This window comes from Bactrocera dorsalis, unplaced genomic scaffold (assembly GCF_023373825.1).
Source record: "Bactrocera dorsalis isolate Fly_Bdor unplaced genomic scaffold, ASM2337382v1 BdCtg029, whole genome shotgun sequence".
Classification (NCBI taxonomy): Eukaryota; Metazoa; Arthropoda; class Insecta; order Diptera; family Tephritidae; genus Bactrocera; species Bactrocera dorsalis.
In genome coordinates this window covers 101,807-129,742 of record NW_026038080.1, presented here as the reverse complement: position 1 = coordinate 129,742, position 27,936 = coordinate 101,807, and the positions used below count along the sequence as shown (strand labels likewise).

The 27,936-nt window shown below is 32.3% G+C and overlaps 1 protein-coding gene across 1 annotated transcript; it reads left to right on the top strand.

Annotated features, from left to right (window-relative positions):
• Positions 1-3: 3 nt before the first annotated feature.
• Positions 4-27,596, top strand: LOC105229312 (uncharacterized). The gene is made up of 21 exons (XM_049461406.1): positions 4-593; positions 2,847-3,143; positions 3,350-3,467; positions 4,536-4,731; positions 5,017-5,162; positions 8,119-8,357; positions 8,600-8,728; positions 8,893-9,206; positions 11,223-11,391; positions 11,925-12,025; positions 12,659-12,817; positions 12,907-13,246; positions 17,999-18,121; positions 20,779-21,414; positions 24,219-24,336; positions 24,402-24,591; positions 24,660-24,805; positions 25,042-25,280; positions 25,350-25,898; positions 25,954-26,210; positions 26,288-27,596. Exons 2-21 carry the CDS (start codon positions 2,885-2,887, stop codon positions 26,630-26,632), a joined length of 4,773 nt encoding a protein of 1,590 aa, XP_049317363.1. The 5' UTR covers positions 4-593; positions 2,847-2,884; the 3' UTR covers positions 26,633-27,596.
• The last annotated feature ends 340 nt before the right edge of the window (positions 27,597-27,936 follow it).

Sequence of the window (27,936 nt, the reverse complement as noted above, 5' to 3'; positions counted from 1 at the left end):
TCGAATGTCTATAAGAGAGCTGGTTGGGCTGTTCTGCAGTCTACTAAAAGCAAACGGAGTGTTAACATATGTATTTAATACGGTGATTGTGTCAAGCAACTGTTGAATTATATTTAAGTAATATATGTATATTGAAGTGTACAGAATTGAACGGAAGAAATGGAATAAAGTCACAAACATTTACGAATGTATATTACGAATACAAACTTATAACCAAATAAATGAGTTCAAGGGAATCAATGTGAATAAATAATTGTGGGAAGTATTGTCATGCTGGGGAAAATCGAATTAAGTAAAAATCATGATAATTTTGTTAAAAATATATAAACAATGAGTATACAAGTGAAGAAAATAAAGAAAGTGAATGTACAAAGAGTGTCCAAACCACAGTTCCAAGCCTAATCAGTTTCAATTATAAAATACCAATTGAGAAATATCCCAATAAAATTTATACATGCATCTACATAGTTTGTACAAATGAACAAATCGCATCAACAACGAATGCAATATCTATAAATAAGCCAGTGAAAAAGACCTTATAACCTTAACTCAAGAGAAAACAAAACAGGAGCAAAGCAGAACATAATAAAAAGGTTTGTTATCTTATGTGACATTATGTTTAACTATATATCATAGATGCGTATACATATTTATGTATATGTATGTATGTACACACATGAACACATAATAGTAATTCATGTTGACCGGGAGTTACTGCTAAGAGGCGTGAGCTCAACAGGTCCTGAATGGACTCAGTTGCAGGTCAACATACAAAACTGTTCTTTTTTAGCGGAAAACCAAAACATATTAGCGAAAATCTGTCATAAAATATTTTTCATAAAATCATTTGTTCGGTGGTGTCGGGCTATTCATTTATAATATAACTTTAAAAAAGAAAGGGAAATCTTTTCCAATCATCTATACAAGATTAATGACATGGATCAGAATTACATTATACATATTTTAAAAACCTTCATAATATTATTAAATGTTATCATATGTAAACAAATTGTATAATAAATTTATATGTGGACTTGCAATTAAGGAGATAAAAATTGCAAACGAAGTATTTAGAGGTTTGCTATTTCAGAGCTTATTTCTGCCTACATTTAACTGACTGGAAATAACTTATTATGACCTTATTGTTTAAATGAAACCAACCAGACTTTGTAGTGGTCAGAAACTGACGCCCGATTCAGACACAGTGAACACTATAATGACAGATTTTTGACTTTAATAATACTTTATATATAAAATGTATTTTCCAGCACTCATTAAAATTCCATAATCTGTTTTGTGGAAACTTAAAAGGCAATAGGACATTCCATTTTTTTCGAAAATAAAAACGATCCAAATAAGAGATCCAAATAAAAGCGATCCCTTATTTGGATTTGAAAAAATGGAAATGGAAAAGAATCGGCGAATATCTATGAGAGGTGTAATTATGCTGTATAATATGTCTAAGCATTCCTCCACTCACATATGTATGTATATAGCAGAACTGTATATAACAATAATGTGTATAAATTCGCATTAACTTTTTGTTATTACTAGTTTATTGGTTAAATATTCTTATACATATATACAAACCAATATAATCAAATATAATGAAATTTTTTAGTTTCCTCAACATTTATTTTCGGTTATAAACTATATGTGACTCTTATTTATTTATGTGTTTTTTAAATTATCAATAGACACTGACCTATTTCATTTTATTTGTTTGAATTTCTTTATATTGCCATTGATTGTCGACATAAGCTCAACCAAAAATTAATAACATATTCGTATGTATGTACATATGTATGTAGACTTGTGTGCGTCTTTACTGCTCTGATAAGGTATAGTCACTCGAAAAAACTTGAAATTAAATAAGTACATGTGTACATACATCACTTGAATAATCCTTAAATTTTTACCCAAATTGCTTTTTATTAAAGTTTTCCAAATCAACAAGAAGAAATCTTATGTGACGACAATGAACGTACCATATATACATATAATTATTAGTTAATTACAATTATCGTTTAATTTGCAATAAACGTAATTAAATTTCGTTCATCAATATTCTATTTGAATAATCCCTTATTCTTTAGTTTGCAATTAACACATCATCTTAATCATCTACTGTAGCTTTATACGTATTAATGCACATACATACATATGTATGTATGTATGTATATATAAGCTGACATTTGACACTTTCGACAACTTGTTGAAAGTTTCTATCGTCGGGTGAAAAGAAAATTGCTTTAAAAATATAAAAGTATTACATGCTAGGAAATTGTGTGTGCCCTCAAACATGTGTTCATATAAATATACATTTGCATTGCACGCCATTGGTAACTATTACGATTTAAAAAAAAATATTTCTTTTCTACGCTTCTTTTCGCTGGGAAAGTTATAATATTTTTGGCACACATACATAAGTACATACATATGTACATAATATACATAATATGTACTTATTACGTAAGTACGAGTAACGCAAAGTTCAGCAAATTATGGAAGCTTTTAATTAAATTACATACACTTTAAGTAAAAATCTATTCATGTGCATATGTAGGAGACATGCAACTTTTAAGGGAGGGCTACCATTCCAACCAATTACCGATAATTGGTTTTGTATGGTGTAAAATAACTGTGCATACGTTTGTCAACAGCAACTTACTTATTGGACAATATTTAAGGTAGTCACTGGGCTCTACATACTAAGAGACTCATGAAAGAGATTGAAAGCGTGGGTCTAATTTCAATATAATTTCGAAAAATATAGGATAGTTTTAAATTTCCGTAATTTTAATTTTACTTTAAAGCTTTAGCTTCCTTATGCTTTCTTTTTACAGCTGTACTTTTAGCGAATGTTAATGATAACGACTAGAAAATGACTGTGATACAGGATGTGAAGTCTACAGATGCTTGTGTGGCGGGCATTAATTGCTGTTCCAATACTGCCAACTCGGAAACGTCAATCGACAAATCATCTGTTTGTGTGAATCCCAGTTCCACGAGTAATGTTTTGTACAAACCGAGTAATTATGACAATTGGGAATCCAATTTTAACCTTTGCAAACAGATTGATATCGAATTCGAAAATGTCAAGTACACAGTGCGGAAGTTTAATTTTCATGAACGAAAATTTGGTAAGCTACTTATAAAAAACTTTAAGTATGTACCTATATTATTAATTTTGGCCAGGCGTGGAAAAATAATAGTAAGCCTGTCGTACGAAGTTATTGATTCATTCAAATTTAATATTCGTATTGTGGCTTTTGATATTCATACTAGACCTTGAATTTTTAAGCTATGCAATAGTGGAATTTGATCTATTGCTTTTCGCTCGTTTTAGTAACAAAGGAGATTTTACATGGGATTAGCGGCGCATTCCGAGCTGGGGAGCTTACCGCCATAATGGGTCCATCAGGCTCTGGAAAGAGTACACTACTCAATGTAATGACAGGCTTTAGGTGGGTATTTCAAAGACGTACTAATTATTTGATAATTATATAGGTAGTTTGCCAATATTTGTTATATTTAATTCAATCGAATGTTCCAGTATATTGAATATTTTTAATATGAATAAATTATTCAACGAAGGTGTAATCTCTAATGGAACGATCTGGTGCATTGCGCCGGAAATTTAATCAGAAGCATCGAAAAGCTTGTATTTCAGATTCAGAAAGACTATAGCTTTACTTAATAATAACGTTCACCCGAAAACATGTTATAAAAGAATAAAAAGAGAATAAGTAAATATCAAAAACAAAAACAATGGGCGAGTCATAACTCTAATAATGAACTTTCCTTTGCAAGTTACTGATTTTTTTTAGCTGTAAAACATTAGCGAGTGAATTACAAGTAGTGCTATAAATTCACCATGTCTAAATGTGGGCGAATTTTAATAGCAGTTAGGCTTGACTTAATTGAAAAATAAACTTATAAAACAAAGAAAATTGTATCGATTAGCGAAAATTGCAAGATGATATTTGTAATATTTAAAAATAAATGGCACATCGTACCCGAATATGCCTACGGTTATTAGATAAATCAGCAAACATTTTGAAAACTTCAAATCAAATCGATGACGCTTATTAGTGAAAAAATTTAAACCTAACCTAACATAACAATGTAGACATTGTTCAACTGCCACTGAACCTCAATCGGAAGTAAAAGGAAGTAAACCTTGAATTTAAAATTTATTAGCACCAGATAAGAAGTTACACAGGGTTTTGCAGATTAAGCTACGAGCACATATGTATACAGATGCATGCTTGCATATACATACAATGCACATACACCAAAAAATTTCTTGTGTCCAGGTTTTCCATTGAGTTGATTGAACTGTGTTTTGTTATTACTTTCAAGAATGCAGATAAAAAGACAAGTTCAGCGCAAAACAACCTTGTCACAATAATGTTACAATTTTCTTGCATATAATAAATTACATATGTATGTATGTACAAAGGCATGCAATCAGTCTCGCAACATGTTAATTAAATTCGCATTAAAATTTAGAAAATATTTATTGTTCATAGAGCCACTGGTGTAACAGGCACAATATGTGTCAACGGGGATCCCATTTCAACAAACTCACCCAGTTTTCGAGAACTTTCTTGTTATATACATCAAGACGACTTGTTGAGGCCACTGATGACCATTGGTGAAACGATGATGTTAGCCGCACATCTCAAGCTGGGCTTCAGTACATCCAAGGAATACAAACAAAACTTGGTAAGTTATGTCATCTGATTTGTGAATTGGATCATTTCGATGTTATTTCAAATACATACATATGTATATATATCGCAGCCGAGTCTAACGAGGTCTGTTTAATTTGTTTAAATGAACTGCTCCTTCAGATTCTTATACATACATATGTATGTTTATAATAGTTTATATATTTTTGAATTTTTACCTATGCATATACATACATATATATACACATCTGTCTAACATTCTCGACAGTTAAAGGAACTGAGTAACTATTATCATTGCTGCTATTATGCTATGTTACAGATCAAACATATATTGGCCCTGCTGGGATTGGAGCATCGGTATCATGTATTTGCGGGAAAGTTGTCTGGCGGCCAGAAAAAACGACTGGCCATAGCACTCGAACTGATAAGCAATCCACCCGTTTTGTTTTTGGATGAGCCAACTACGTGAGTATTTTCTGATATTCTTACTTTATAATATAATAATAGTACAAGCGATGTGTATATACAAATACACCAAGCCATTTTGAACAATCGGTAGCCTCAGTGCAAAAGCAATAAAGCGACGTATTTAAGTAGGTACGATATTTAAATGCCTATTGTTCGTTATATAAATATATGTACAAATACACTTAGCTGTAACTCCCATTACTCCCATAAAAATGCCTGGATTATTGATTAAATTTTCTGCTGGGTGAATTATAGTTTTGCACCAATTTCGTGATAGTTGTTTTCGCTCAAGCAAATTATTATGAAATTTTCGATTCGAGTGAAGGTTTATTTTATAATCTTGTATACGTTTTGTCACAACGTTTGCAAAACTAACGGAAGCTACGCGCCAATGTCATCCATAATCAGTCATTTTGCCTTAGTGTATAAATAAATATTCCTAATCATAAGTGCACTCTGATACTTGTTAATATACTTCTGCACCAATACATATACATATATATGAATACATAAGGTATAAAATCATGCACAAATCCGCAATCCTTATGTAAATATTACACATTTGAAAGCGTAAATAAGTAATAGATGAGATAACCCTTTATTACGGGATATTGTGAGCTGTAAAATAATGAGAGTAAATGTAATGTAAAATAAGCGCAGGAATAGTAATGATGAATATTGATCCTTTATGCATTCAATTTTAATTAAAACTTTCTTCAAATACAGTATACTTTATACTGTACGAGGGCGATTCGATTAACGTCCGCAGATTTAAAAACATATGAAAGAAGTAAAGAACTAAGTCCGGGTATAACCAAACATTTTTTACTCTTGTTAGTTATATGGGATCTAGGGCGAGTTTTTACCCAATTTCATTCATTCTAAGACATACAATTATTAGGAAATTCTCTCTGAATTTCAGTTATATATCTCACATATTGACCGATATTGTTTTCGATGAGAAACGCTAAGGTGACTCGTAAGCAGTACGACAAAATACCTCAAATCACATAGGCAGGCCACCGATTGAGGCATGATAGCTACTTAAAAATACCCGGTGGGCCAGTAATCGAGCCAAAAGAAGTCTATGTTAAAAATAAATCACCCTACCAAAATTTTTGCCTTTGTTTGTAGGCTATGCACTCATCGGACTTTCCATGTACAAGGTTTAAAAACTTTATCACGTATCACCGAGAGAAATACTTTATTAATTCCAATTTATGGGCGTAGCATCAATGTGATGTGATGCGTCATGCTCCTATGATGTGTTCGATATAATTTATATATTATTAGAAACTTAATGATTCAGTGGGCTCGATCATCAATTGAATATTTAATATTAATATGAAAATGTAAGTTGTAATGACAGTACACGGATGTCGCGTAGGCTGGTATCAAAGTTCGAAAATGTAGTGGATTTACAAAAGATCCGTTATGCATATGAATATTATGAAATGTTTAAGTTCAGACTTATATAAATAATGATAAAGTTTGCTTCTAAGAAGTTTCGACAACACCACACACCGCGATGAAACGCATTAAAATGCCAGCTTTGTTCGATTGCATTTGTATTAGCATTCGATGAATTTTAAACATATAATTAGTTGTCATTGATTGCACTTTTCGCATTGGCTTTCAAAGGGCTCACCTAGTCCATTGCAAAAGTCAGACGATTTATTTGTAAATACATACATATGTATGTATCGCGTGCATATATAAACATATGTATGTACGTACCTAATAAAGGGTGATTTTTTAAGAGCTTGATAACTTTTTTTAAAAAAAAAACGCATAAAATTTGCAAAATCTCATCGGTTCTTTATTTGAAACGTTAGATTGGTTCATGACATTTACTTTTTGAAGATAATTTCATTTAAATGTTGACCGCGGCTGCGTCTTAGGTGGTCCATTCGGAAAGTCCAATTTTGGGCAACTTTTTCGAGCATTTCGGCCGGAATAGCCCGAATTTCTTCGGAAATGTTGTCTTCCAAAGCTGGAATAGTTGCTGGCTTATTTCTGTAGACTTTAGACTTGACGTAGCCCCACAAAAAATAGTCTAAAGGCGTTAAATCGCATGATCTTGGTGGCCAACTTACGGGTCCATTTCTTGAGATGAATTGTTGTCCGAAGTTTTCCCTCAAAATGGCCATAGAATCGCGAGCTGTGTGGCATGTAGCGCCATCTTGTTGAAACCACATGTCAACCAAGTTCAGTTCTTCCATTTTTGGCAACAAAAAGTTTGTTAGCATCGAACGATAGCGATCGCCATTCACCGTAACGTTGCGTCCAACAGCATCTTTGAAAAAATACGGTCCAATGATTCCACCAGCGTACAAACCACACCAAACAGTGCATTTTTCGGGATGCATGGGCAGTTCTTGAACGGCTTCTGGTTGCTCTTCACCCCAAATGCGGCAATTTTGCTTATTTACGTAGCCATTCAACCAGAAATGAGCCTCATCGCTGAACAAAACACGCGCGCGAAACACATTTCGAACCGAACACTGATTTTGGTAATAAAATTCAATGATTTGCAAGCGTTGCTCGTTAGTAAGTCTATTCATGATGAAATGTCAAAGCATACTGAGCATCTTTCTCTTTGACACCATGTCTGAAATCCCACGTGATCTGTCAAATACTAATGCATGAAAATGCTAACCTCAAAAAAATCACCCGTTAGAACCGTTCAATTTGCTATGTAATTTCTAACACTACGCAAGAGATCTTTTAACAATTAATTGCTTAGGACTATATTTTTTTTAGTGATTTGAAATACGCTCGTCAGTTTCATTGGCCTTTTCGATTTCCTTGCAAAGAAAATTATGTAATACATTTAGATTAGATTATGTATTTGATTTTTAATTAAACGCATTTTATAAGACCCTCTGCTAGTACTCCCTTTTGTTGTTTGAAATGAGATGAAAATGAGACATCTATTCGTAAATCTTTTCAGCGGTCTGGACAGTTCGTCGTGCAGCCAATGTGTATCGCTATTAAAAAAGTTGGCATCTCTCGGTCATACCATAGTGTGTACCATTCATCAGCCTAGCGCATTGATATTCGAGATGTTCGACAAACTATACACTGTTGTTGATGGAAATTGCATCTACCAAGGGCCAGTAAGGGAGCTTGTACCATTCCTAGAAGGGCAGGATCTGGTGTGTCCAAGTTATCACAATCCAGCAGATTTTCGTAAGTCATTTAAAGTAGTTGCCTACATATTTACATTTATTTCAAGTATGGCCTGCAAACCCCAACTCGTAGATAGTATTTGGTACAATCCATTTTCCTGTTGGACAAGCTTACTTTCACTTCGAAATTTACCATATTTTCGATTTCAAATAGAAATTACTAGTTGTAAACTAGATGTATTGTTAGTATATACAACAACGCTATAATTGAAGGATTTCAATGTGTTTGATTTTTATCCATAGTGCTGGAGGTTGCAGTGGGGGAGCACGATCGCGATTTAGTAAAACTCATAAATGCAGCAAACAAAAAGTATCACGAAGATGCAGATAACCAACAAATAAATGTGCAACGCTTGCTATCTCGTATTAAAAGTAAGATATATTTGGTCAAAGTCGAATATTCTTTAAGTTAAATTATAAAATAGAATAATTACACACTGATGCAAATACAAATATTAATTATCGCTTTCTCATTCCCTCCCATATGTATAAAATCATTATAACTAATGACTTAACATTAACCCCAATGTTTTTAGGTAATGATGCGTGCAGCAAAATCGCTGGCAATTTGAAACGTTTCCCCAACGTCATGTCCAAACTTACGGCCTTCGATTACGTAAAACCAGCCGCGGACGAAGTGGCTTTGGAGGAAGTAAAATCGCTGAATGCCAGCGTCGGCACAAGAGAAAAGTTGGATGATAAAGATGGCGATGCCTGCGCAACTGGGCGTAGGAAAATTAATGGCCCACGCAACACGGCCTATAAAGCTTTACACACCGAGCAGGCCTCATTTATAATGCAATATTTTCTGCTTCTGAATCGGATCTTCATATGTGCCCGACGGAATTATGTAAGTTTTACGTTTTATTTGGTTATTATAATAATTATTCGGATTTTGGCAATTTCATTTTTTTATTTTTAAAAATATAAATTGTACATAAGTGTGCATAAAATCTTGAACAATTAACATCCGCTATATTCCAAATTAAAATGTGCAATTAAGCAGTAATTAAAAAATTTTACTTCGCTCATACAGTAATTCAGTGTTTTTTGAAATATATATTTAAATAGGTACTTAATTGAATAGTATTGCACAAAACATATGCAAGTGGTAAAAATATATAAAACATTATCTTACAGCACAATATATACAAATTAATTTTTCGGGTCATGTGACAGATACTTTAATATTTAAGAAGACGTCGTGGTCAATGTATGTACATATGTTATGTTAGATTTTCTAAGGTAAACTGGTTTAATGTATATATCTCCCAAAACACCGAAGCTAAATCAACCAAACCTGATCAGAACATATATTTTTCAACATATGTACATATGTATATATGGTTTAAAATCGGCTTAAAACTCCGTCCACTCCCCATATAACGACTATATGAAACTTAATAAAAGTGCCATAAATCAATAAAGGATAGCATCAGAGACACTCATTTTGCATCTCTCTGATACCAATACAACGAATTTCAAACACTAACTTTTTTTATGTTATTGTCGTTAACACAGAAACATTTAAAGAAAATGGAGGGTTTTAACTCACGACAGTTGCAAATGTTTTGCATAATAATGAACGTGAAATATTTTAAAGGTAATCGGTGACTTCGGACTATTTTAATGTACAATTTCCTCGCCACCGATTGTTCAGATATAAACAAGTGGGATTTTATGTTTTAACTACTTCAAAATTGAAACTAAGACGATGAAATTTGATTCTACATATTTGTAATGAATAAAAAATTTGTAGTGAAAATAATATCGATCTTTATCGCTACTTTTACTACTCGTAATTAGTTTTAAAAACAAAATATTATTTTAGACGCAATTAACAATTTGTTTTTGTATTCTTTTTACAGAAGAAATTGAATAACTTAATTTAGAGAACAATCCATTAAAATATTTGATAGCAATCAAACAAAGAATAAGTGCAGACTCATTTTGTATACATTGTAAAAACAATCATTTTTGTAATTAATAGTAAGCAAGAGCAATATCCTCTTAAAATACCTTAAGTAAATCAAATTTAATGCGAACATATCGCTCATTTGCTGCAAGACCGGCATGAATCAAAAAACGTGATTTTTGAGTTAATGCTGCAGAATTGTTCGTTATAACATACTTCATGTTGAGTGAAAAATTCATATGAATACCTCTTATATGCTCCGCTTGAGAAGAGGTGTGCGGTTGGAGTCACCGTGTAAGGTTGTAGTCAGTTGAACACTTTAAACGCGTTTTCTGGAGAATCAATTTTTTTGACTTATGCCGGTCTTGTAGCAAATGAGCGATATGTACTTATGTACATACCATATGTATTTCTTTTTATTACTTGAGTATACAATATCTTACGATGGTTTCAGAAGCTTCGCATTATTTGAACATATCTGTGTATACCGTTTGTACTAAGTGTGTACGCGTGTACTCGCTTACGTTTTTCTAGTCGTATGTAAGTATGAATGTAGCCTTACAAATGTACATACATTAACCCACTCGTGTCCAACAACTATACTCCACAATAATATTCATACTTTCGCGTACATATGTACGGTTGTATGTTCATTTGTATATGAGCATGCGCAAATCTTATTACCCATAAACTGTCCAAGCTAGTTGCATACGGTTTAATTGCAATAACCTTAACACACTTTTGCATGAGTGGCTACTGGTTACCACAACCAAGTTTGCAGCTTTTTAGTTTTTGACTATTTTCATTAATTATTTTTTAATATTACTTTTTAACAACTCTATAACAGACCTCATGAACCAAACTTGCATTGCAGCATTTGTGAGAGATATACCGCTAACTGATTATCTAAATTGGGCTTTTCATTTTAACTTTTTGTTTTTTGTTTTGCAGTTCTTGTTGTTGGCTCGGTTGATGTCACACATTGTAATTGGCTTGGTATTTGGTTACTTGTATATGAATGTCGGCGATAAAGCGACCACTGTGCTCGGCAACTATGTCTATTTGTACGGTACAATTTTATTGTTGGTCTACACCGGCAAAATGGCTGTGGTGCTAACATGTAAGTAATGCCATGTTATTTTGCATTTATTTAACTGTGTATGAATGTACAGAAGTACATACATAAGTGGTAGATGAACAAAGTACTTAAATAATACCACAGGTATTTTAAAATCAGTTCCCAATAATTGGAGAACATGTTTCATTGAATTCGTTTTACTTTCAGTAACTTGCTCTTATAAAATTAATAAATAAGAAAAGTTATAAATATATTAGAGTATTTCTTAAAAAGCGATTAACCACAAGATTCAATAAATCACTGGAATATTTTATAGGGAAAAGTAATTAATCGAACTGTTTTGCATAAATAATTTTCAATGAACATGGGGATTAACCTCAGAAAATAAATTAGAATTCTTGGAAACATTCAGGTATGACACATTTCATCTATACCAGAAGGGGAATGATTTTTGTATAAAATTAGTTTATCCATTATTGAAGTTATTTACTAATACACCTCTATTATCTCACCTATATTGGTTTTGGAATGGAACTAGCCACTAAATTATGCACTTCGCATTTTATCCTCAACAGTTCCTTTGGAAATTGGAATGTTGACCCGAGAACATTTCAACCGGTGGTACGGCCTAACTCCATACTTCTTATCGATGCTGTCTTTTGAAATACCATTTCAGGTGAGGAATTTATACACATGCATATGCAAATATAATATCTACTAACCAAGTGCCTTACTGCTAGCGGTAAAAACTGTTTATTTCTGTATGCAAAAAACAAAACTTCGAAGCCGGTACCTTTTCTGTTTGTATTTATTCACTCGCAGTGCCCACATACGTACATACATACATATGTGTGCATGTGGGTACATTCATATTTTAACCTTTTACGCATTCTTCGCATTTACATATTTTGATGCTCACCTTTAGTGTCAATAAACTTTTTCGCATTGACCTCCATACATTATGTAAATGAAAGTTTGGCCATGGTAAATCGTATGTTCAAATCTCGGCAGAGTTAAAATCTGCATTAAAATGACTCGTGAAGTAGAGGTGCAACTGAATAGCAAACTAATTGATTGACATAAGCATGATGTATAAATATATTAATATACATATATGCATGTACCATTACTAATAATGACATTAAAATTTATAATCTAACTTAGTGTTACTGGAGTATACTCTATGCAAAAACCTTGTGTACCAATGCGCATCACACGCGGCCTCTGGACTCAGTGCTACCTTGCCTTTAAGATATATACAATTTGTGCATGAATAAACCACTAATGCAAATTCCACATATATTTTCAGAGTATTTGCGCAGTAATTTACATGGCCATAAGCGTTTACCTAACTGGCAACAACACAAATGAGTGCTTTCGGATATATTACTTCGTTGTATTAGCCGTTTTGGCGACACTTAGTGCTCAAGCCTGGGGTTTCTTTGTCGGTGCCACGCTACCAACCAAAGTAAGGTTTTAGTTTAATATTACCTCATATACATTAATATAAAATTTACTTTGTATGCAACATCCCATAATATCTGAAATATCTCATAGTTGGCAGTTTTCTTGGGTCCCATTCTGGCAGTATTGTTTTCAGTGTTTGGGTTCTGCACGCGATACATCGATATCACGCCTATCTTTCGCTGGATGTGGCATATCAGCTATTTTCGAGCAGGTTTCCACGGCGCACTTAATGCTATTTATGGCTTGGAACGCCCATTTCTAACATGTCCGGATACTGCAATGTATTGCCATTTCCGAAGTCCCAAAGTATTTCTCAACTACATGATGATCTCGGATGTAAATATGGCCGACTGCGTCACACTGATGGTTGTCGTGATTGTCGTTATGCATATACTTACTCTAATAACGCTCTGGCACAAATTGAACAAACGTTAATTAACAAAATATGCATTATAATTACATTAGTAGTTTAAATATATAAACCAAATAATAATTATTTTTAAATATGGGTATGCATAAGTAATAGCAACTATATATATACACTATGTCGTAAGGGGATTATGGTTTTTACTTATTTGAACTTTAAAGACCTTTAGATCATCGTAATTACTCCCTTTTGTCCCCTAATAACTTAATACATAAAAAGTGAAAACAAAAATGAACAATTGTAAATTTGTATGCAAATCTACTAAATACTTAAGAGTTTTTGTACGTATGTATACGGTGACTTTAGTAGTTCTAAAATTACAAATTTAGCAAAAAATTATAGTATTACATTTTTAAAGGCTCATCTGTAGAAATAAAGAAACATACATACATATATAGTTTTTATGCAGCATATCTAACAAAATTTAATACTTATCGAATTGTTGCGCTGGTCCTTGCCAATTTTACTGAAAATAAATCTACCAAAAAATCTCGAAATCTAGTTAATTTCAACCCTTAAAATTATTTAGAAAATTTTTATAGCATCGAAAATTAGGCGTAAACGATATATACAAATTGTAGGTAGACATTCTAAATGTACAAGCAATGTCGGAGATATGTGATTCACAGTTTATTTAGCTTAGATCTAGCTTAAGCGAAATGTAATAAAAATATTATTTGAACATCCAAAACTATCAAATTAAAACGTTTGTTTAATTTCGAATGCAAGTAAATTATAAAATAAAATCATACTTAAATTAGAATACAGCGCAGACGCTAGGAACACTAAAAATGTAATAAAGGCTTCAAAAGTTATCGAAAGTTCTACGTAACTAAATGTTTTCGATAAAATTTAATAAAAGTCATAACAGGTACGTATGTATATATATACATATACATATATTTAACAATACAATCGTATTTTAAAGATAAAGATATCATGGGTAGTACAGCATTAATTACGTACTTATCTTAAAATGTACAGAAAATAACTTTATAAAACAACACTTTTTACGCAAAGTATTAAAATACTCGTAGTTGCAAATTGTTAAGAATACTGAAACTGAAAAGCTAAAATGTCTTTATTATAAACAAAACATTATTTTCGAACCTTTTTCAAATTGTCACACTAAAGTTAAGTTTCTTATAAAGTTATTTATTGTTTAAAATCCCATTATTAATAAGGATTGAGGCATAATAAATTGTCCGGTATGACATTATTTTTTCTCAAACGCTGGAGGGTGCAGGCAATTTAAGATTTCTTATCTTAGACACTTTCTTAACTTTTGTATTGATTATCTATTGTGTGCATATGTATTTTATTTTCTGGATTGAGTTTTGACCAGATTTCGATAACGATGGGAATATACATTACTCCGGATTGCTATTTGATTTTGATTTGAGTAAAATCTTTAAAAATTCCATGAGCAAACCGTGCCCTTGTAGTAAAGACTATTATTTGGAATCGATACATGCATTGCCAAGTAAATCAAATACTGAATGACAATTGTTCCCTAACAAATATAGTTTAAATGCTTTTAAATCATGCCAAGCTAAAAAGTGAAAGATAATTCTTAAAAGAAATCGTCAGTAATAATGAATCCAAAATACTTGCAATATTGTAAGACAAGTGTGGTATGCTCGATATACGAGTAGGAAAATATGGCACAAAACTCACAATAGAGCATACTTTTAGGCGGAGCGTAGTAGCTTTTTTTTTATACTCTTTCAACCTTTTGCTACAGATTATAATAGTTTTGTTCATCTAACGGTTGTTCGTATCACCTAAAACTAATCGAGGTAGATATATGTAAATAATATGTAAATGATCAAAATGTCGAGTCGAGTTGAAATGCGGGGGACTGTCTGTTTGTCCCTCAGACCGTGCAAGCTGTAACTTGAGTAGAAATTGATATATCTTGATGAAACTTGGTTCTTAGTAAAACAAAAATTACAAGTTTCAAGATGAGCGTAATGGGACCACTGCCACGCTCATAAAACGCCATTAACCGAAAACTTATAAAGTGCCATAACTAAGCACAGAATTAAGATATAAAGCTGAAAAATGCCAGCAGGAGTAAGAGGAACCTGTGGGCAAAAAATTTTGAAAATGTATCCTCTAATAAATTTAATTTATGTACATATCTCCTAAACCACTGAAGCTACAACAATCACATTTGCCTGGTGCAAACACTATAAGAACTATTACCGACAGAGTGAAAATGGAAAGTGAAAACGAAATCGGAAGATAACCCCTCACTCCTCATATAACGATACTGCTAATAATTATTAAAAGCGCAATAAATCAATAACTAAATACGCCAGAGACATTCAATTTTACCTCCAAGATGATATTAGGGGGTTTTATGGGAGCCGGTGTGAAAATTTTACGATGGGCGTGGCACCGCCCACTTTTTGGTGAATTAACATATCTCGGGAGCCGACCGACCGATTTAGATTAAATTTAGAAGTGGCATATATTCCTATGTGACAGTGCGAAAATCTACGAAATTATAATAATATTACGGGATAAAGTTATGTAATAATAATTCTTTTAATGTTTGTCAATTTATGACCAAAAATTGCCGAAATCTAACCAAAACTGGTACCAAATATCTACAGTTGACTTCTAAATATCGGTCAATGTATGGGAAATATAATTGAAATTCAAAGGAAATCCTTTCCTGACAATAGTAACTCTATGTATCAAAAGCGGGTTGAATCGGTTCAATACTTCTCTAAATTCCATTATCTAACATAAAGTTTTGCGAACTTCCGGGTGACTTTATACTGCATATATCGGCCATTATGTGAGTTATCTCAACGAAAACTACAGAGCGTGTTTGACTCATAACAGTGTATCTTTGTGCCTAAAATAAACCAACGAATAAAATTAACCGAAAACTTGACCTAGCCCCCCATATAACTAATATCAGGATTTTCGAACATTCGACTGACTTTACTCCATAGGATTAGTGATTGTATGTAAGGTACCTTAATGAAACCTAGGACACATTTTTTAACTATGTGGCATGATAATAGTTAATAGATAAAATCGGGTCGATACTAGCCCAACCCCCATATAATGATTTTTGTTTTTTTAACAAACCTTATGTCGAATATGTCGGTCAGTGTATGAGTGTATTATACATATATAGTATACATATGTACATATGTATATATAAAATTGCTTAGATTCCAATTTCTCTGGCACATTTTTTAACTATGTGGCATGATAATAGTTAATAGATAAAATCGGGTCGACTACCCCAACCCCCAAATACCACATACATGTAATGATTTTCATTTTACTAACAAACCTTATGCCGAATATGTCGGTCAGTGTATGAGTGTATTATACATAGATAGTATGTATATGTATGTTTATATTAAATTGCTTAGATTCCAATTTACCTGGCATTAATTTCTGCAAGAGGCTTAGCCCTTCCTTACTTGTTTCGGAATGACGATTTTGTTTAAGTTTTTATTCTTTTGCTTATAGGTCACCACTAACTCCACAGAAGTATTCAAAATTTTATTACCAAGCTATGCATATGTGATTTTTTTGACTGGGCCCTGTACCCATTTGTCATCGTAAGCTCTGCAACTTTAATTGTAAATGAGTATTATCAATTCTGAACATATAAAAGCATTTACCTTAGGACATAAACCTCCAAGATAAAGAGACAGATAAGATATAGTAATCATAAATTGGGCGTCAGTCCTTGTTCACACATTTCGGCTATTTACAAAAACCCCAAATTGTGTGAAGTTTTTACATAAATATATAATACTATAGATATACATATGTATGTATTACACGGAATCGAATCTTAGATAAAAAGACAGATAACATTAAATAGTCATAAAGTATGCGTCAGTCCTTGTTCACACATTTCCGCTGTTTACAAAATCCCCAAATTACTTAAATTTTTTACATACATATAAACTATATAAACATATGTATTACACGAATCGAATCTAGATACCTTCACAAATTGTTTTTGGAAATAGCAAAAATGTATTTTATTTTTTACATCATAGAACATACAAATGAATTTACTTTTTCGGTTGTCTTTTTTTCAACCTCAGGATCGTTCTGAAGTAAAGCATGGAAGCTGTTATTATGTTCAGGAGTAAGATTGCAATATTACAATATATGTAAATATGTACACATTATAAATGTATTTATTATAAATAGTCACTTGTATGAAGAAATAGTTTCTTATCAGTAAATTGATCAAGTTATGTGTTGCTCAAGGAATGGAAAGTAATACAAAACGAAGAAGAGAGAAGAGAATAACAAAAAGAAGAAGACAAAGAGAGGAGAGAGTAAGAAATAATTTTATTTTAGATAAGAAAAATGTTAGATGAAGTCTCATGAATACACAAATTTAATTCAAATTTATAGAAATATTCACATTTGATTTGGATTTTTATTAATAGTTCGTAATATTTAAAGATATTATATTCTTCTTTGCGATATATGTATATATGCGATATATGAATAATTATGTTTTAAAACTAACATTTTGTTAATGACAAGGGCGTTTAATACCGTACTTGATAGGGCACAAGTGGTTAACGGCAACACTGATTTTCAATGTACAAAGTAATATATATATTCGTATCTGGCAGTACACGCATACATATGAATATTCGTATTTAGATGAGAGTCGTCTCGGCTGTTTTCAGGGTAGTTGATTGGAATATGTGGACTTCGTCGCTTACTCAAATCAGTCTATGAAATTTCGTTGAACGTGTTTGCTGGTAGGTCGCGGCACTACCTCGCATAGAACATTAGCGATAAGTGTTTCCAAAGGTACTTTGGTTAATTTTAGAGGAGTGATTACATTTCAAAAATATGGAAATACTTTTGGTACTTTTTAATTTAACAGTTCAAATTGAACAATATAAGATAAGCTCGCGCTTAATTGCATTCTCACCTGCAATCAATCACAAGTACATAGTATATGAATCTACATACATACATACATGTGTATTAAAAATAATACAAACATGCAAACGCTTATTCCTCAAACGCAATGAAGTGCTAAAAAATATAACATTTGTTTAAAGTACAAAATTAATACAAAAGTTATTATATCCGATTAATCCTGCAAGAACCATATTACATATCCGTGTTTGTGAATATTTACCAGCATACATAATTTTTCGAGTGTTTGACATGCGGAAATAGTGCGTAATATACATAAGTAAAACAAAGTACATACTATGTACAGATATTTTACAATTTCGCCGGCAAAGCTATACAAATGTTCGTCATACGTATGTACAGATATACACATTAGAGAGATTGCATAGGAAGTTATTGAAATATCAGGCATGTCTTTCTGGAATAACAATTTGACAAGTGTATGGGCCAAACATAATTTCGGCATACATATGTTGATATGAACATGCGTGAACATAGTGGAAGCATACCCAAACCTAAAGAGATGAGAACTAACAAGCAAGTTAAATATGTAGGTCGTACAATATGCTTTAGATCGTTCACCAGTTATAGTTTTATTTGTGGACAGGAGGCTATATCAAATAGACTACATTCGTGAATGGCGATCGCATATACATATGTACATACACTTCCACTTTCGTCTTTGAAGCCTTTTAAGTGGTAGGCATCGAGAGCCGACTAACTAATAATCAACTATGGTCAGAAGAGTGTACTATAGAATGTGAGACGACTGCAATTATACGAAAGGTACAAAGAAATATCCCTTGAATCAGTTGTTTGCAGTTTTTGGGTTATCAAAATGATACCCAGACTGGTGTTTGCATATCTTATTTCCAGTTCGCGGGGAATATCACTGCAATCAGGACATACATATGTATGTACATATGTATGTACATTAATAAAGTTCAAAAGTTTATCAGCTAGTACGCTATTAACATGATTACAATATAAATTGCCAACATTTTAAGAAATACTCTTCATGTATGTATGAAGATGCATACTTACATATGTGCAATTATCATTCCATGCTAAAAAAAAACCAAGTTGTAATAGTAAAAGTAATAAAATGTGGGGCATATGTAAATAGAGGAGGAGAAACAGGTGATGGGCGTGGGAATGGAAAGAATTATATGCAAATCGAAATACTCATTGACAAGATGCCGCTACCCTGAATTTAAGCTCTCCTTACGCAGAAACGTTTAGCAATTTAAATTTTGCGGACGAATGATATAAAAAAGAAAATAAACAAAAACACCAAAATTAAGTTTATTCAAATATACAGATGTATAAATATGAGAGCTCGCTCTGCCTTATTGAAATTTGGTGAGAGCTTAGGAGTTCATTGCTAGTTATGCGTCGACGATGAACTCTTCTTACATTTGTAAATATTGGATTTGAGGTTTAAAAAAACATTGATTAATACAATAATTTTTTAAATGCGATTCGTTGCAAATAATTTTACTTACATAGTTGGACTTTTTAGGATAGTAGGATAGTTAATTTTATATATCTCCATCAACATAATGCAACGTACGTACATACATACATATGTATTGTGTAACTTTGTTTTCCGGTGTTGAAGTGTTTATGTTCTATGAGTATAAAATTGGTCGGTCTGCCATTTAATCATAGAGAGCGTTTTTACAAGAGAGAAGCTGATTGCGGAAATAACAGCAAGAAAATAAGAGTGTCAAATACAAAATTGCATAAACTGAATAAATGTTATGTTTATTAGTGAGATTGCGGTCTAAATAACCTCCGACCGTATAAACGTTAAAATTCGTCCCCCTCAACGCAGCTGTTCACTACTGTTCTTTTGTGCGAGAGTGCAAACAAAACCCACAAATAAACCATAGGAAAGAGAAAATGTGGATATCATGTAAAAGCCAAAGTACGACGTATATAATCAAAACAAAGCAACAAATGCAATTTATGAATCCAATCCAAGCGAAGTGCAATAATAATAAACAAAAAGAAAAATTCTGTAACCACAAAAAATTAATTCGTTTGAAAGTTTGTGTGTATGAAATAAGATAGCTTTAATTTATTAAATTTCGTTGAATAATTGGAAGACGGATATAAACTCAATCTTTTATATACCACACCTGTGAATACCAAAATCCATATCATATCCTATATGTACATATATACTATGTATGTATGTAGTATATGATAATGCGATTTAAAGCTCAATTGTCTACATAATTTTGACACATTTAAGACTTAAGAATGCTTCCCAGGTCCAAAAGTTCAGCAGAAGATGTATTACCCGATTATAGTCATTATAAAAAGCATTTAGTGGAGCCATTAACTATTTAAAATAAAAATAATGGCTGCTAGTGATATATGAGACTGTAATATCATTTGCTGTTGTATTTACCAACATTCCGAATGGATGACTAAATAAAATAGTGCATTAAAGACAATAATAATAAAATTAAATTAATCGTACGATTAAGTTAATTTTTTTTTAGAAAGCTTGACATAGATTTGTGTATGTATGTACGGATACATGCTCACGTAAAACAATTATTCTGTAATTTTAATTTAAATAAGAAAAGTTATTAACTGGTCCATAAAAAACTTAAAAATTTCGAGAACAAAAATACGTATAATTAAAATGTCTACACCGAATATAAACTTTGGATTGCTCTCCGCCATCGAAGTTTCTTATAGTACAAACAGTGACCAAACCGCAAGGACAACTAAAACGGAAGACAATAACTGCGATTTGAACAGCAGTAGAAACAGCACTAATATAAGTTCGAAGGAACATATGTCGGGCGATAAACACGAACCCATAAAGTTCGAAAAGGAGATTTCAGAGGCGAAGATGCCTAAAATTGCAATAACAGAAACCAACTCGACAACACTAAAAACAACAACGCCAGAAACTGTTCATAAATACCATAGTAATAAAACGAATTATTCGGAAAACATATCAATGAACAGGCGACTTTCGAAGACCGAGTCTTTAGAAAACGAGTTTGCAGAAGCTGTCAACGCAACTCTTTCGAAAGCTGGATATGCTACGGCAAGTAGGACAAGTAGGACTCATCAGCCTCCTCCTTATGAAAGCGGACCTATGGAGAAAGCAACCAGACCGCTTCAACATGAATACCCAAAACAAATCAAATCGATAAACATAAGTTTTGAAAATATTTGCTATGGTGTTAAGACCGGTTTATTCAAAAGAGGTTAGTAGTAGTGTATATCCTAGTGTACATATCTAAAATCAATATTATTGAATAGTCGAGGAATATATAATACTATACAACAATATGGACAAGTTATTCTTAGCTTATAGCGGGCATACCCGAAATAATTATTTTTAGCCCACATTAAAGTTGAATTAAAATTACATTCTTTTACTGCTGTAATGAGTCATCAAACAGAAAAGAGGAGATTAAAATAATTGTCTGCTATAATCTGCTCTGGTTGAATATGCATTAATTCTGAAACTGACTGTAAACACATTCTTAGGAGATGTTTTTATCACAATCACGCGTTCTTAATAACTTAAGAATAGGCTCTGTGCATATACAAAGAAACATATGTTGGTACAAAAATATTTTGCAGTGCGCCATTCTTATTTCTGTACCACATGCAAAATTTAGTTTGTAGTTGAATGATCTTTAAATTTTCGTGTAGTATACGAACGGAAGAGCCACTTAATTGAAATCAACTGTCTATCCATTATTCCATTTGTCATGAATCTAGCGAGCACGCCTACATGGCTTAGGATTACACATTCTGGAAAACGTATTCGAATATGAATATGGCCTTGATAATCAAATATTTTCAATATAGTTAAAATGAATAACTTTTTACGTTCATAAGAAATTTTGAAAGTTTCATTTTAACAAAAAATAATGCAAGGACTACCCATACATAACGATGCGTATTGGTCATTTGACGTTTAATAACTCCAAAATTTTCCGTAATTCCTATCATACGTGCTAATGAGGAATTGAGGGAGTCATTACATACAAAAATCGATTTGGATACATTCAAATTATAACGTGATTAAAAACATAGTCGAACAGTTATGCACATACAATATGGTTTCTAAATTAAATAATATGAATAACGGTCCTGTCAAGCAGAGTGAAAGCATCTCAAGAATCCCGCCTGACCGTCCATCTGAATATATACTACTTAACAGTCCTCTAATTATTTACATATTGACCTAAAATTTCGCATAAAAGATATTTTTCTGTGAGATGATCTTAACATATGTATCTACCTATTTTTTATTTCGATTTGTTGTTGAAATTCATTAATTATATATCGTCACCTGAAATTCAAAATAACGTAACAACATTTTCAGAAATTTACAGAGGCATGAATGAAACACGGAAAAAAATGGAACATGAGTGAAACAAAATTTTAATATTGGTTAAAACTGGTTTATATATGACCGCAGACCCAGAAAATGTTGAACATATTTAATATTATGTATGTAATTTGAAGTAGTGAAGCGTAATCAATAAGACACTCAAATTCGAATTTTTTGATGATACGTTATTTTGCATTTCAGGTGACGATATAAATACATATCTCAGCACTTTAAATAATTCCTGCCGTTGGTTTCATATAAAAACCCACAAAAAACATTTTTTACGCGGTTTGCGCCTTAACTATTATTAAAAAACCATACAAATAAAACTATTTTTTATTTTTTCTTATCGCCATTCATTGATAGAGCGAACCATTCGTCACACCTGTGGACTTGTATCTAACTGAAAAAGTCATTTGTACAAAAGTACGAGTATATACTATGTATGTCCAATTTAGACCGCTTTGATGTACTTCAAATATTTTTATACCCGACCAAAGAAAATCTGCCTTCTTCGAAATCATATTTAAAAGTGTATAACAAAATTTTGATTAGCGATTAGCTAGTAAAATCGGATATACATATGTATACATTTCGTTTTCTTCCAAGTTAAAATAGTTATTTCAAACAGATTTTAGGGTTCATGCTAAATTAGAACGTGTATTAATATAAACTATTACAAATTGATTATTAGTATTATTGGAATTATACGTCCAGTTTGTGCCGGTAAAAAATTGGCTAGAGGAACATAGGGCTGCATTTTTGATTACCATAAAGATGAGAAATCGTAGATCATCCCACCATCAAAGTACATATGTACATACAAATGATTGCATATGTATATGTTGTGTACATAATTTATAACTTCACAACCTTTAATAGCAGATTCACATACAATTTTCCTAGCCTTGCTTGACAATTCATACTTTAACAACAAAATGCAGGAAGCAAAGGGTGTATCAGAATGAACCCTTTTGGGGACTTTTGCTTAGCAACACGTAAAGATGAGAATTTCCCAATCTGTCAAAGCAAATGTCTGCTGTAAAAGGAAGCAAAAGTTCAATGTGAATCAGCCGTAAGACCTTTACATAGCTATTGTTGTAATTATTTAAACGCTTAATCAGTTTTTTGGCAAATATTTAATTCCGTGTATACTTATGAATGTGTTATTGGTGATAATTTGCTTTATTATAGGCTTAAGGAAGTCTACAAAAAATCTTAATTATAAATATTACAATTTTGTATTGTGATGTGTTTATATAATAAGTACAGTAATCTCGCCACTTGAAGCAATCAAACAAGATACGCGATTAGCGTACGTGTATTTATTAACCTGCTCGATTTTAATCCGTTAAGTTTGCAGCAAGTTTTATTATCAGAAACTACTTTTAATCAGCAACTTCTTGAAAGTGGGGAATTTAGTATTTCAATTCCGAAAATATAGCACTGATAAGACAAGTAATCAGTAGTCTTTGTACTCATTATGGATCAATTCATACCCAATCCTCAAATTAAAATTAGTTCCCTGGACAGCCCTATAAATAATTTTATATTACGCGGGTTATCGTTACAGATTATCCAAGCATTACGTTTCAAATTTTAAATATATATTATTTTAAGCGATTTATGTTCGAAACCTTTTTTTTAATTTTTTTTTTTCAGAAGATAAGCAGGTACTCAATGGCGTTACGGGAGAATTTCGTTCCGGTGAACTCAGTGCAGTCGTAGGACCGTCTGGAGCCGGCAAGAGCACACTGCTCAATATTCTCTCATCATATACGTAATAGAAAAATAAATTTTAATCGCGATTAATTCCCTAAATATAAAATTTTCTTTCATTTATAGGCTTTATGGGTTTTCAGGGAATATAAGGATCAACGGTAATCCGCGTGACGTGAAAACATTCAAACCAAATGTAGCCTTTATCACGCAGGATACCACACTGCAACCATTTCTCACTGTCAAGGAGGCAATGAATTTTGCTGCTAACCTCAAAATCGGTGCCCAAATGAATGCGATTGAAAAACGTGAGCGGGTACATAACAAAATGAACATTTTTTCATAACATTTAGTTATATCTTAAGATATATTGTAAATCATTAGGTGTTGAAAATTCTGAGGTCCATGGGTTTGCTTGAGTCGCTCAACACGAGGACTGGTGACTTATCGGGTGGCCAAAAGAAACGATTGGCGATTTCACTAGAAATAGTGAATAATCCACCAGTTTTAATATTAGATGAGCCAACCAGGTAAATAATCACAAATTTATATTAGTAACAGAATAAAAAATAAATTAAAACATGTTATAGGCCTACAAAGGTTCTGTTAACTTAGGAATAAGTAAATAAAATGGAATTGAAATTCTAATATATGCAGTTTTTAAACAACGCTCGTTAGATCGAAAAATATTATATTTCCACCTTACAAATCACTTTTTAATACTAATTACTAATAGAATATGTTGCTTATTTTCTAAATTTTACAGTGGGCTGGACAGCTCTACATCTAATCAGTGTATTTCTCTATTAAAAACTCTGGCAATGGAAGGTCGCACGATCATATGCACAATTCACCAGCCCAGCGCCATAGTATTTCGAATGATCGACCATTTGTTCGCGATCGCAGAGGGCTCCTGCATATATGCAGGCAGAACAGACAATTTGGTTCCCTTTCTAGCTGAAAATGGTTTACACTGTCCACAATCGTACAATCCTTGCGACTTTCGTAAGTTTTTTTTATTCTCTTATAAATTGGCAAATAATATTAAATTTAATATTTTTTAATTTTTAATAGTTATGGAAATAGGTACAAACGATTATGGTCCAAATAATAAACTGCTTATTGAGAAAATGCAAAACGGTCGTAATACTGGGTATCGACTAGTCAAACCTTCATTTACCTTTTCAACCGCAAATGCAACGTCAAAAATTAATACTAATGTGCCATTGGCAACAGTTGAAGAATTGCCATCACGTGTTTCCAACACGAACACACATACCAAAGAGAAGCAGCATCAATGCTGTAGTGATAGTAGATTTTCTAAACCGAGGAAATCGAGGATTTCAATTGATACCGGACATATTTGTAAAAGTGACAATATTTATGCTACACCATTTTACCGTCAATTAGCAATTTTGCTAACCCGTACTTTTTTACTGCTTTGGCGTGATAATTCGCTTACAACACTGCGATTCAGTATTCATTTCGGAGTGGCACTGCTCATAGGCTTCCTCTATTATGATATTGGAAATGATGCCGCGAATGCAATGAATATTTTCCGTTATGCCTTCTATACAATAATGTTCATTATGTTCTGTGCCTTCTCGTCGATCCTAACCAAATGTAAGAAGAGGAACTTTTCTTTAATTACAGAGTAATTATTTTAATATTTTTTCAGTTCCCCTAGAATTTCCCATAGTTTCACGAGAACATTTTAATCGTTGGTACTCACTTCGCGCATATTATATTGCGATTACTTTAGCCGATATACCAATACAGCTTATATGTACGAGTCTGTTCATATTTCCTACGTATTATCTGACTGGACAACCTATGGAGCTAATGCGATTCGCTTTGTACTTCACGATCGTGTTTCTTACCGCTCTTGTCGGACAAAGTATTGGACTCAGTGTAGGCTCAGCTCTGAGTGTTCATGTAAGTTTATGTTCAAATGAATGCATACGTACAAACATATATACAAATTATATTAATTATTTTATGGTTATTTTCAGTATGGCGCCATCTTTGGACCATTTTTTATTTGTCCTTTCCTGGCGTTTTCTGGATTCTTCCTTCAAAGAAAAGACTCTCCATTCTATTTAAAATGGATGTTCGATATTTCATTCCTCAAGTATGCCTTGGATGGATCGATGTTGTCGCTTTTCGGTTACGGTCGGGCAAAATTGGAGTGTAAGGAATTGTACTGCCATCACTCCCATCCTGTGTTTTTCCTTAAAAACATGGATTTGGCCAATGCAAATTATAAACTGGCTGCCATATTTTTGTTATCGTTATTTATCGTACTAAGAATTCTCGCATTTTATATCATGTCTTTCAGGTTGAGATTATTCAGATGAAATATGCTGTATATATGTATTTTAGGCAAGCATTTTGTATTATATAATTAATATACATCCTTGTATACTAATAAATTTTAATGAAATGGAGAATAGCTCAAAATAAACCCTTAGACACATTACAATCATTATACCAGAGCAATACATACATGATGTACATATATGTACATACATATATAAAACAAAATAGTTGTAAGAATAAATAAACTGAAACCGATTTACAGTTTCATGGTTGGCCTCAAAGTGAATGAAATGTTATATACTAAATACACATATTTGAAATCTTTAAATTTTAAGTTTTCCTAGCACGATCATTAGAAGTACCCCTTTTGTACAAAATTGTGAAGTGCTCTCAACGCGATTCCATCGATAATCACATTGGAAGTAAGAGGGAAGTTTTAAGAATTTCTTCAATCAGTAAATCAAATATTAGTTAAATAACAGACTCTGACCTTTACAATGAAGTGGAATTACCTTCTTTTAGGAGAACCATAGCAGTCAAGGTTGTGTTTTTGTAATAGAAGATTGTTTGACGTTTGAACATTCCTCACTTTTCAAATTTCATTTTTATACACTCAAGTGTTTAAAACCGCAATAAAATAAAGGTATTTTTATTTAAAAAATGTCTTTAAATAATTTAAGCGCTGTTGTTTAATAAATGTTATTTACAATTAAATTTATGGTTGTAAAATACATACACATACGCGTATGGTTATGTTTACATATTTGCTTTATTTATTTATATTTTAACTTAGCAAGCCCACGTTAAGGGGTTAGGGGTAGTCAGAGGCACGAAAAAATGAGAATTTTCAGATTTTTTTTGTTATTAAATCGTGTTATTTTACAAAAGTAGTAATATGGCATTATTATAGAATGTGTTAACTTGAAGTCACGAAATTTTCAAAAAAATAAATTTAATTTCCAAAGTTATAGTTGTTTGTGTTGACCCATTTCCAAAAAAGGGTACTTGCGGTGACAACTATAAGTCCTTGGAGATTCATCTAAAATCAATCGGACAAAAAAAAATTGCCTTATAAATAGATAAACTCGGGCTTGAACGAAAGATTTTTTTTCCAAAATTAACAAAATGGCGGCCTCAGGAATGGTCTTAAAAAATCGAAAAATTCGAAAAAATAAAAATCCTTCGATCAGGACCGAGTTTATTATGTATTCTCAAAGCTATATAAATTTCATTAAAATTTACTAAGCGGTTTTAGAGTTACAGTTGTCACCGGTTCAAAAAACATAGTTTTGAGAAAAACGCGTTTAAAGTTTCACACTAGCGCTTTGAAGTGCCCGAGCTC